General features: G+C 45.3%; 1 protein-coding gene across 3 annotated transcripts in view; it reads left to right on the top strand.

Moving 5' to 3' along the window:
* The window catches only part of AAGAB (alpha and gamma adaptin binding protein), a 42,524-nt gene that overhangs the window by 26,533 nt on the left and 3,964 nt on the right, over positions 1-12,027 (top strand). For 2 of the 3 annotated variants that reach the window (XM_008064649.1, XM_021715607.1), the window contains 2 exons: positions 9,547-9,629; positions 10,373-10,469. In XM_008064649.1, the coding sequence (XP_008062840.1) occupies positions 9,547-9,629; positions 10,373-10,469 (180 nt within the window). Of the gene's footprint in view, positions 1-9,546; positions 9,630-10,372; positions 10,470-11,737; positions 11,745-12,027 lie in introns of all 3 variants that reach the window. The other variant, XM_021715616.1, reaches the window with a different exon arrangement.

Genomic DNA, 12,027 nt, shown 5'->3' with positions numbered 1-12,027 from the left:
TGGAAATCAGTGGGGAGTGGGTCAGGTGGCAGCTGTGAGGCCCTGGCTACATGAAGAAGGGGTAGCTGAAAGGAAGGGCTGACTAGAAGAGTAGATGATGCATGAAATGAGACCATGGAGGGTTGTAGTGCTGGTAATCATAATATGAAGAGACCTTGGGTGTGACCTGGGAATACCTGACTGAAGTAGGGGAGAGGACATCAGAGAAACAGGGGGATCCAGTGAACCAAGACTCAGATTGAGACAAAGATCATCCACATACTGAACTTCCTAGAAATAGACACACTTGCCTTCACATAGAGATGGTCTGTGTGAGGATGTCAGCAGGCTTTCTCTTCAGAGATGATCTTAGGAGTGATCTGGTCCATGATTCTCAGCTGAAACTCAGTGGGCAAGGGAACACGTGTCCACATGCCCTCTGGAGATGGTGACTTGCCTGGTCGCCGTGAGAGCAACATCCCTGCTAAGCACGGTTACCAGGCAACTGATAGGGGGTGCTCTCTCAGCTGTTTGGATAGAAAACGGTCAGCCACTTCTGAGCTGGTTTGTTTCACCCAGCACAGGAATGGCTTCTGTGGTGCCCATGCCAGGTGGTTGCTCATCCTTCCTGGTTGATGCGTTGATTGCCCATACTGTATGGAGCAGTTCTAGGAGCAGTCAGTGTGATGGAGGCCTTACTGAGCACGGCAAGCAGTCATGCATGGAGTGATGTGCTGAGAGACGGTCCAGGCAGAGGCTGGTGTGGCTCCGAAGGGGCTACAGGTGTGCCCGTGCGCAGCAGGTGTACCTGACCCAAGTAGGAGGAGCCTGTCTTGGAGAGCAGTCACGTTTTTCTTCCTAGCACTTTTCTCTACTAGGTCTTCTACTAGTCAGGCTTGCCCAGACTGCATCCTCTTGTGTTTATAGAATTTAGTAAGGGGCACTGTTCCATGTGGCGTGACAACATATGTGGATTAGCTAGGAGAGAGCATTTGGAATCTAGACTCTCCTGCTTGTGTCTGGGATGCTTCTTCCTTTAACAGATGGGGACAGAGAGGCCCAGAGGAGGATGGCTGCCCGTATGCACACGGAGTCAGTGGTGAGGGTAGGATCAGGTGGAAGCTGACCGGAATGCTGTGTGCTTCTCCATTATAGTGTGTTGGTTTCCATCACTGGCAGTTAGAGAAATTGTCATGGAATAGCTAAATAGCTTTCCCAGGTTGCGTGGAAAATCATGGGTAGAGCCAGATGCATTCACTGCCTGAGAACCCCTGGGGTCTGGGTACTCTGGTATGAGTGGAAGTTCAGTGGGACTAACTGAAAGTTGGGCAATATCTGAAATTTGGAACTTCTGTTATCATTGCCTTCAAATCAGTCCTTCTAAGCAGGTGATCTGGGATGTGTTGATACTCTGTCCTGGAGCCTTGTCTGTGCTTGGACTAAGTTGTCACAGCAGTTCGCTTTGTGACTTGTTTGTACATGGCGGCAGGTGCTGTTCGTGTCTTTTTGTTATTCAGTATCAGATTTAGGAGCAAACAGGTTAACTTATAACACTGTAGTTATAGACTGATCACTTCTTTATTAGCACGTTCCTTAGTTTTGCATGCGTGGTTTCTCCTGTGTACTGTTTTCTAAGCTTCCGTGCATCCTTAACCCAGGCATTAGTGCTGCCACAGGGGGAGCACTGATGTTGTGCAGAGCAGAAAGTCCTTGCTCTTCTTACATGCAGAACACAGATAAATGTGCAGCACATAAACATATGTACAGTATGTCTGTGGTGTTAATATTTCAATGGGAGGGTATGTCACAATTAGGGCAAGACTGTCTGAAGAGGCCCCTGAGACGGCTCTGATGAACATGGCTGACTAACACTGAGATGGAGGATCTCATTGCATGTTCTCAGCACTGCCCTAGAGGAAGCCCCATTTCCCACTGGATTCATTGTAAGGGTCAAACCTCCAGGGAAGCTGGAGCTTCCACCGCAGGCTAAAGGGGTGACTTCATGGCAGCCAGGAAGTGACGATGTTGGCAACGCTTTTTAGGTGTCACTCTACTTAGTGTTTGTCTTTTCTTAAATAACTCAAGGAAAGGGATGTAGATAAAATCTCAGTGGCCTGGTTGAGTTACCAACAACCCCACCAGAGCCTGGCTTGTAGCTGTGGAAACCAACAGTTGGGGTCTTTCATTAGTAATTTGATAACGTCCTTTTATTGTTATTGTGAATGGAGAAACTGAGGGTCAGTACTTTTGCCAAATGTGACAATGTAGCACATCATAAAAGCTGATTCCTCTCCCACCTTGGTCTCCAGTGAGACTGTCTGCTCTTCCCATTTGCCTGGTGTATCGGGATGCCTGGTTGTAAGCCCAGTGACTAGGCATTGTGCTTAGGACCCTGCCCTGTGCTTGGGAGGCCCCTGGGAAGTCAGAGTCAGTTTAAGGGGGAGGAAAAGAAGATGGTTAGTGGAGCCTGATGAGTTGGGCTTTTGTTTTTTTAGATGAAGTCGTCACTTGCTGTCACATAAGAAAGTAGCATTACACACAATGTCCTTGTTTAAAGTATCAGTTTAATGTTATGCTGAAGGCCCTGTCCTGGCTTTGTCACCTGAGCACTGACATGTGCTATGGGATTTTGATCTGTCCTGGTGGTTCTTGGGTATCCAGTGGGTCTGTTACCAAGTATCTCCGAGGAACACTGGGCAAGAACAGAAATGCTGTGACCTGCCTCTCATCAGCGAGGAGGGATTAGACTAAACAGATGTGACAGTTGTGACTTTGTTCTACCACGGTAGGTAGGCAGCAACAACAGACCCTGGACTTCAAAAGCCCTGAGTTGACTTGAGTTTGTTTTAGTTTAATCCCCAGTAACAGAGGTGGATGAGGATTAAGTGGAACCTTGATAGCAGAAACAACAGTTATTTCATATGGCACAATTTTCTGTTTTCCCATAATAAATATAAAGAATTGATCATCTATTAATATGTCCCCTTGAATTTACTTGAGAAGAAGATTTAATTGTAGAGAGCCCGGATTCCGGTTCAAGGAGGCACTGAAAACACAGGGTCTGTCTGTGATGCCGAGTGGCTCTCCTGAGGAAGTCTACGGCTAATGCATTCACTGTATGTGTCTCCAAAGTACATGATGGTTAATAAGCATTTGAAGCTAATGTTACAGCAAACAACCCAGCGTCAGATCAGCGAGAGGGGGAAAGGCTGCCAAAGCTGGCTCACCAGATCTGTCTCTGCTGTGTGATCTGGGGAAAGTGGCTATATGTCTCTGGACCCAGCCTCACAGCCTCTAGGATGTGGATAACTCTGAGACAGGGCAGGGTTGTGTTCATATTCCTGTCTAGGAAATGGAGTTGCTGGGGACAGAGCAAGTGCTCTGCCTGTAACCCAGCACCCAGTATTGTAAAACTGAAGAAACGACTTCAGTGTGCTCTGATGGTATCTAGCTGAGTGTGGTGGTCAAAGGTTAATGAGTTGTATGTTGATTTGTATGAGTGTGAAAGACATAATTGGATGGAGGAGATTGTGTTGTAAGAGAAAAAGGGTGAGGAAATTGTGACAAAGATAGGAGGGGTTACATATGTGAGTAAAATAATGAGACGTTGTTTCTAAAAATCACCTTTAAGATGATCCATAAGCAAATGCCTGCTGGACTGCCCTTTGGATTAGTGCTGTCCTCCTGCCCTAGGACCTTGAAAGTGATTTGCTTGGAATTTTCAGTCAGTTATGAGCCATGTAAGAAAAGGCATCTTGTTCTCCCTGGTGAGCCTGTTTCCTTGTTCTCATGATTCCCATGCTTGGGTCTAAATGACTCTTGACAGGTCGCCTCCACTCTGGGGGTAACTGAGGAGTCAGAGCTGAACTTTCCCTTATGGCCCGGAGGAGGCAGTGCGGGCTCTGATGTCCAGCTCCATTTATTAGGAGTTTCTGTACATGTGTGCATAGAAAAAAAGAGGAGGACACTGACCAGGGTACTTATTAGTGTCTTTGGTGATTTAATTTTCTTTATACTTTGCTTTCCACATTTTCACCAATGAACATATTGCTTATGATCGGGAAGTAGAAGGAAAAAACTATCTCATTACTTTCTGGCCGTGTTCACAGTATGCTCAGGTATTAGCAGGTGCTGTTCTTGACTTGTAAGCAAGTGTCTCAGGTGTCATAGGAAAGTGGAGAGTCACCGGCCTTCATCTAACGTCAGTGGCAGAGCCAGAACCAGGCCTTAAGTCCACTGCCTCAATAAGCACTGTTTTTAATAGTGTGATTCAAAGATTTGCCTTTTTCAAGCGGGTGTTTAGTGAAAGAGAATAGATTGATTCTCCTATTTTATGATTTCAAAAACCTTTCAATTTGCAAAGCAGAAGTGGAATGTAATATAATAGTGTAGACTTACTTCTCAGATACTAGTGAAATAATTTCTGATGGCGTGCTTTCTTAAAAGAACTTCTTACCCAAACAGTATGGTGTGATTTTAAAATATCATTCAAAAGCAGGTATGTAATCTGAGATTTCTTAGTTGTAGTTATAGTATGTTTGATCATGTTTATCACATGAATGGAAGAGAATGTGTTCACGATAAAAGGAAGATGGCTTGTGCAGAAAGGAGGGGACGTGAAGGAGACTTGACATACAGATAAACCTTGAACTTTGTAAGGCCATGACGGATGAGTCTACTTGATAGACAAGCACTGAAATATGCACACAGAAAGCATCTGACAGGGCATCTAAGTCACTTGGGGTATAGCTCTGGAGAACCTTGACCCACGAGTAAGACGTGTGAGCTGGAAGCAGATACATTCTTCCTCTACCTCTTCCTGGCAGTCATGTCAGGCCTGGGGTAAGGTGGCCGCCCTCCGCGTGCTCAGTGTTGTGCTGAGCTGTGGGTATGGAAGAACCTTCCGTGTCTGTCCATGACTGCGAGGAGCTTACGGCACAGTTGAGGATGGTGCTTGGACTCACAGAGAGCCCTGTGAATAGTAAGGACAAGCAAAGGCAAGTGTGCCTGAGGGCGGGGACTGTGGACCAGAGTGATCCAGAGAGGGTTCCCAGGGCAGGGAGAGGATATTTTCAGTGCTGACAAGAGGGAATGGGTGACTGTTCTAAATATCTTAATTCTCTTTTTTCATTAAAACTTTTTTCAAGTTCTGCCTTAAACATGAAGATTTTAGTCAGAGTTTTCCTGTCCTGATTAGGCAATCCAGATCAGTGGTTCTCAGTTGGAGGGGATGTGGTCTCCCGTGGTCATCAGGCAGTCTCAGAGGCATCACCAAGTAGAGACTAGGGATGCACTGCACAGGCCCTCCCTACCCCCCACCCCTGTCCCCGACACAAGCGTTCTCCAGCCTGGAAGTCAGTAACACTGTGACTGAAAACCCTGGTCTCCATGTCCTTGAGGGACAGTAAAGGGCAGTGGCACCTTACCACCTGTCTGCCACCGGTTTTGTTTGACCATTGCCTCCAGGAGTTACAGGCCTGGGCTGGGATCAGTTAGTGAGTGGCATATGATTAATTATTGAAAATCACAGTCTAAACAAGAGGCATAATGACTAACAAGCGAGAACTATATCTGAATAAAAGTACCTGTTTGCACTTGACCCAAGGTTGTGTGACATCCAGTATTTGGACAACAAGACTTAGATGAAACTGTACCTGCCTGAACTCTGCATGTGACCAGGATTTAATGGAGAGAGAGTCCTAGATTTCAAATTCTGGTTCTAGCTGTGTGCTTTGGAGCAAGTTACTTAGTCTGAGTTATAATTTATTCTCTAAAAGCAAATAATAAAATAAATCTTCTGTAAAAGAGGATAATACAGTAAATAAGAGATGTTGATTTCTATGTGTATAGAAGATACACTTTAATGTTGTAAGTTTTAAAACAGCCTTGGATGTCGAGGAATTAAAACATCACCTTGCGTGTACTTAGCATTCAGTACATGTTAGGTGATTATTGTTACAGCCCCTGCATATATATAGAACTGACTGTGGAAAAGGCATGATTTACTGCACAATAAGTTGTAGAACTAGGATTTAAATCTATGCCTTTGTCTGTCTCCAAATTCATATGCTTATTATATTGCCATGATAAATAATGGAAAATAAGCAGGAGAAGAGCAGAAAAAGGAAAAAAAAAGACTTTGTGACTGGGTGTGGAGGCTCATCCCAGCACTTTGGGAGACCAAGGCAGGAGGATTGCTGAAGCCCAGGAATTTGAGGCTGGGCAACGTAATGAGACATTGCATCTACAAAAAAACAAACAAACAAACAAAAACCCGGGTTTGGTGGTACATGCCTGTAGTCCCAGCTACTCAGAAGGTCAATACAAGAGGATCACTTGAACCAAGAAGTTGGAGACTGCAGTGAGCCTTGATTGTGTCACTCATTGCACTCCATCCTGGGCAACAGAGTGAGACCCTTACTCAAAAAAAAAAAAAAAAGTTTCCCCTATCTCCATGCTAAAATTTCCCTTTTGGCCTAGGTTTCTAATTCTCTAAATGTCTGGTGCATAAATCAAAATTATTGTGTTAAATGCATTTTGTATTTCTAAAATAACAATGTGCCTTTAGGTTTGTAAAGAGATGGCTGAACAATTTCCTGTGTTTCACATTTTCATGTTGAAAACAATTGTCATCCCTAAGGCTTAAGAGGTCGGGGGTCGTCGTCGTGGTGGTCGTCGTGTGTGTGTGTGTGTGTGTGTGTGTGTGTGTGTGTGTGTGTGTGTGTGTGTGTCGCCCCCCCCCTTAAAATCCTTATCCTAGAGGCGTTAGTTTTGTTTCTTCCTGGAAGAATGCACTAACGACCAGCACCAGCAGATTTTTTTCATGGTACCTTCATTTTTACCTATGATTCTAGGGTACCAACTTCCTGGACCCCTGAAACTGAATCAGATGCTTTAGGACCAGAGTTAACGCATGCTTATGCCCTCCAGAATAATTTGTTTTACATCACTTAACAGCTTCCTCTTCCTGCATCCCCGAAGTTGCAGAAGAATCAGCTGAGTAGGTGAATGTGTTTATTCCTTCTGAGATGAGTATTTATTCTGTGACATCAACAAAACCATCCATGTCAACCAATTTCAACAACATGCTAAAGGAATAAATCCTTCAGAACAGGGACAACATTTCCTTGTGCAGAATCCTGGGGGGAAAGTGTAGCAAATAAGAAAAGATGTAGTCACACAGTGGGTACATGAGGCACGAGGTAGAATTTTAATAAACACTGAACTAGGCGAAATGAAAGGTTGTTTTTAAAGTTGTAGGTGTATAAACCATCATCCAAATTTTTTGAACAACATTAGTGTGTGATCAGTCTGCCCTGAATAAACAGAAATGAACTCTTTTTCTAATTGTGTAAATGGATATGTTTCTCACTTTCTTAAAACGTAAGCGGTGGAACATAATGAACTCTTATGAGCAAAAGTTCTTCTAGCTTGTTATAATTAGCCTGAAACCTGATTGCATGTAAACTCATAGTCATCTGTGAACCTTAAAGGAATTCTAAAATGTAAAGTTCTTATTTTTCTCTAGGTTACATTTTAAAAAATACTTAAGCTGGGCGAAATTCCAAGTTACCGTTAAGTGAGGCTAAAGACTGCCTCTTTACTTTATAAAATCACCAACTTGTAGAGTAGAGGGGACATTAACAGCCATGTGTATAGCAACCCCTTCGGTTTACAGATCAGAAAATTGAAGTCCAGAGAGGTTGACTAATTTCCCTGTGATCATACAGGTTAGCAGAGTCAGGCAAAAGTCAGATTTTCTGACCACCAGTCCACTATTTTTGACTTTTTCATATTGTTTTATCCTTTAGAATTGGGACATTACATTTTCTTTTCAATTTTTCATTGTGGCAAAATACACATGGCCTAAAACCATTAAATTTCAAAAAATCTCTTTGAATAGATGAATAATATTTGAGTATGGAACAGAAATCCACAGGAGCATGGAGGTTTCCAGTCTGCAGTGGCAGCCTGGCCCTCCATCTCCTGTTGTCTGCGCCCGTCCTGAGGGTAGCCGCTGAGCACAAGGCGTTTCCATAGACTGCCTGGGTGTGGCAGCATGCCTGAGCTGACGTGGTGCTGCCGCCTTCACAGGCTGCAGTCCGCTGCCAAGGCTAGGGAGTGCCCGCCAGGGGAGAGCTGTAAACCATGAGTTGGAATATGGAGAGGTCTAGGATGGGAGCGGAAACTCACCCAACGTCCAGGTGCCTGCTAGTGACAGAAACCAGGATGCTCCTGCAGCCGGCATCCATGGCACAGGTGTGCATGTGGGCCATGGCTCAAGGTGTCCCATAGAGTGCTCCTGTGTCCTCGGGACAGGTACTCCCCTGTCTGAGTGTGGCTTCAGAGCCAGTAGTAAGCTGACCAAAAGGAAGACATGGTTGATATTTGAGAAAACGTTCTCTGGCTCTGACGCCATTGGGGATGGAGGGCAACACAGATCTGCTTACCTCAGGCCATGAAGTCTCCATGTCCCACCTCGCTGAAATCTCAGTGCCCTCTCTGGAGATTGGCATACCTAGGCACTGGATGAGGAGATGAAGGGGCCTAGAAGCGTGGACACGGGTACCTTTGACCACACTGGTGTGTCGAGTGTGTGCAGCTGGAAAAGCTTTTGGTGCCATCAGCCCCCATCACCTAAAAGCAGAGGTACTGGGCTAAGGGCCACATGGCCTGGCTCCAGGAGCAATCAGGCTCGAAAAGCTGCAGGGCAGCTCCCAGCAGGCCACGACGGGGCTTTGTGCAGGCCAGGGAAAGGAAGAAGGAAGGAGACAGCCCCACATCTGCTTTGTCTTAGCTCTGTGTGACCTGGTGTCCGACATTGGTTGTCTCCTGGCAGGGAAAGAGTGTCGGAGGCTTGAAGGTTTAGAGGAAGGGAAACAAGAGCAGCAGGTGGGGGCAAGCGAGGTGGGATGAAGCTGTCTTCTTGAGAGAGAATTCTGCAACTTCTCTTGGACATGCCTTCCTGTTCATCCTAAGGGAGGGTTTCCAAACCTCCCTGGTCCTGTAGCCTCCTGGAGTCCTGCTCAGGGCTGAGAGGAATTGGCCTCTGTCCTAAAAACGCTGACTCTGGGAGTCTGAGCTGGAGTCCTTGATGCTGGGTAGTCTTGCTCAGTATCCCTGGAGATTCGTCCTCCGTCCTTAGTGCAGACATCTAGAGCACTGGGGCCTTTACCTTTACTGCAGCGCTGGTTTATATCCAAGTAAGAGCTTGGTTCCCAAAAGCACAAGTGCCTATTTCATCTGCTATTAGTGCCTTGGTGTTGATCTTTTAAGTGTTCCTAATTGTTTAAAACAATGGAATATTAGTTCATGGGGGCTCTTAAGACATCAGTGCTGTTAGTATTTGCGGATAGAACCACTGAGTGACCTTTTGTTTGTTACAATGACCTAGACTAATAGTATGTGACTTTTTTTAAAAAGCATTTGGAACTGAGAGTGTTGGACAGTAGCTATTTGTTTATAGTTAGAGCTTTGATCATGAAGTAGCCTTTGTCTAATCATCACAGTTGTTTTAACAATTTAAAATGTAAACAGGCATTTCAATGATAGTATTTTTCTTTCCAGATAGAAACCAAAGCTTTAGCCTTCTCAACTCATTGGCTGGAGGAAACCACAGCCTTGGATCAGCAGAGACCTGTCACGCAGAGGTAGACTTTTCTTGGATCTTTTTTCTTCTTCAGCATTGATTTCTCCTGTCCTTATGAGTCTTTGCACATTGGTCATGTTCCCTTTCCATTTAAAAGGCAGCAGAGAATCCCCATGGGCAGATGTTGCCCGTCAGGCCTAGCCCCTGCTAATGAAGGGCTGAGCCCTTGTGGAAGTAGTGCACCCTTTTGGAACGTTTTCAATTAAATAGAAAATAAAATTGATGGTGTTTTTTAAGTATTTCTTCATACAAGGCCCTGGGCAAATGTGAGAGGCAAGACCCTTGCCCTCAGTGAGCTCACAGCCCCATTTCAGCCCTCTACCCTCAGACCATGATAAGCTAACCCTGGGCAGCGTGCTGGCACCAAGGACATGTGACACAGTGCACATGGTCCTTGTGGGGTCTTTTTCATCCCTCTCTGAGCTGTGTTATAGCTGTGTACATCTTCACATTTTGATTATAACCTGGATCTTAAATGAAACAACAAAAACAGGCTTTAGTAGTCGATAGCAGAACCTTAACATGCTTTGGGTATTCCAGAGGGAAACTCCTCCTAGAGTTTCTAGCCTTGGTGAGTTTCTAGCCTTGTTTCTTAATGTGCTCTGGCTTCTTTCTTCTGTCCTTGTTTCTGGCCCCCATGTCCATTCTCTAAAGCCACCCAGGGACTGGAAGTGTGAGCCATCTGGGATTTCGCTCTGAGACAGCCTCCTGTCACACTGTTGCTGTGTGTCTTTTCTTCCACAGCAGCCCCATCAGCCAGCAGCAGATAGAACGGAACCCCTTTCAGATCACCAGAGTGGTACATCGGACACAGCAGGGGCCCTGGCTGATGGTGCTGTAGGTAAGCCCCTCCTCTTGCTGCCAGGAGTGAAGTTGGTGGGGCCTGGGATAGGCAAGAGCAGAGGCATGGAGGAGAAAATGGACTTGAAATGTGGGAAAGAGAGGAGGGCCATGGTATGCCCCACGTGAGCCTGGCTGTGGCCACCAGAAACAGGAGAAGGAAGAAACACATGTGTGGGTGCCATTTTCTTTAATCTTTCAGCAGGCTCTTGATTCAGATAATCTGAGCTAAGACAGACAGAGCCAGGCAGTGAGACAGCTTTCTAGCTCTGAATTCCACAATTTTTTCATGGTACTTTACAGTAGTAACAGCTATGGGGACAAGAATAGCACAATGTGATATTTATCAGCCCTTTTGCATCCTTTGAAAGTTCTTTTATATCCTTCTTCTCATTGGGTAATGAAGTTTGGCAGCAAAGTTGTTTTATGGAGATGAAGCTAAAGCCCAGAGAAGTTTAATCATGTGTCCAAGAACAGCCAGCTGGAAGGACCTGGCAACAGCACTGGCTCCATGCTGTTGCCCACAGCCTTCAAAAGGTCAAGAGGCTTTGTTGGCACTAACTCTACTTGTTGGGGAGCTACTGCTGTCCTTACTTTCTCCTGATACCACGGAGGGCTCATGTGCAGTAACATGTTTTTAAAATAGTTTTCTCTGATTATAAGATACCCCATGTAGAAAATGCAAGCTATTAGTGTTATAGAAACATTGTGAAGAAAATGTCATGTGTCATCAGTAGATGGAAGACTGGGGAGAAGTAGGATATTTGCATCGTCTAAAAGTGTCTCTCGAAGAGAAAACAGTAACAAGGAAAATAGTAGCTTAGCACTGGAGAGACCCAGCAGAGCCAGCCACATTAAATGCTAAAGGTTCTTATCACTGGTAATGGGACATAGTGCGGTCAGGCCCCCCAGAGGGTGCATGGGGGAGGCAATCTTGCCAAAAGTATAGAAGCTCATAAGAAAACAGAAAGTCTCATAAGAAAACAGACAAACCCAAATTAAGTGGTATTAGACTGAATAACTGAGAAGGACTCTTCCAAAGTGTCAGAGTCATGAGAGACGGGAGCACTAAGGAACCTGCACACACTGGAGAAGATCAGGGACATTTGCAGTTAGTTGGTTATGGGATCCTAGAACAGAAAAAGGGTATTTGTGAAAAAATGAATACAGTCTAAATCAGGTCAATGGTGTGGCTGATAGCAGCATACCAATACAACTTCCTGGCTTTTATCATTTGACCATGGCCATATAGGGTGTTAACACAAAGAGATTGTGGGTGAAGGGCATGCATGATTCTGTATACTATTTGTGGAACTTTTCGTAGGACTAAGATGACTTCACAGTTAAAACAAAAAGGCATATATCCAACTTTCTCTCACTCACACCTTCCTCACCTGCATCTTCCCCACATCCCTTTCCATAGCTTCTGGCCATTTCTCACTTCCCTCATCCTCAACTCTCTCACCCTTACCTCCCTCCCCCTCGCCTACCAAACCCTCGCCCCCATCCCCTTAACCTCCCATACCCTTTACCCCTTACCCTCCCCGCCCCTTCACCCC

Source organism: Carlito syrichta, unplaced genomic scaffold (assembly GCF_000164805.1).
Source record: "Carlito syrichta isolate Samal-C Ts95f unplaced genomic scaffold, Tarsius_syrichta-2.0.1 Scaffold101933, whole genome shotgun sequence".
NCBI lineage: Eukaryota > Metazoa > Chordata > Mammalia > Primates > Tarsiidae > Carlito > Carlito syrichta.
This window is presented reverse-complemented; position numbering and strand designations above follow the sequence as displayed.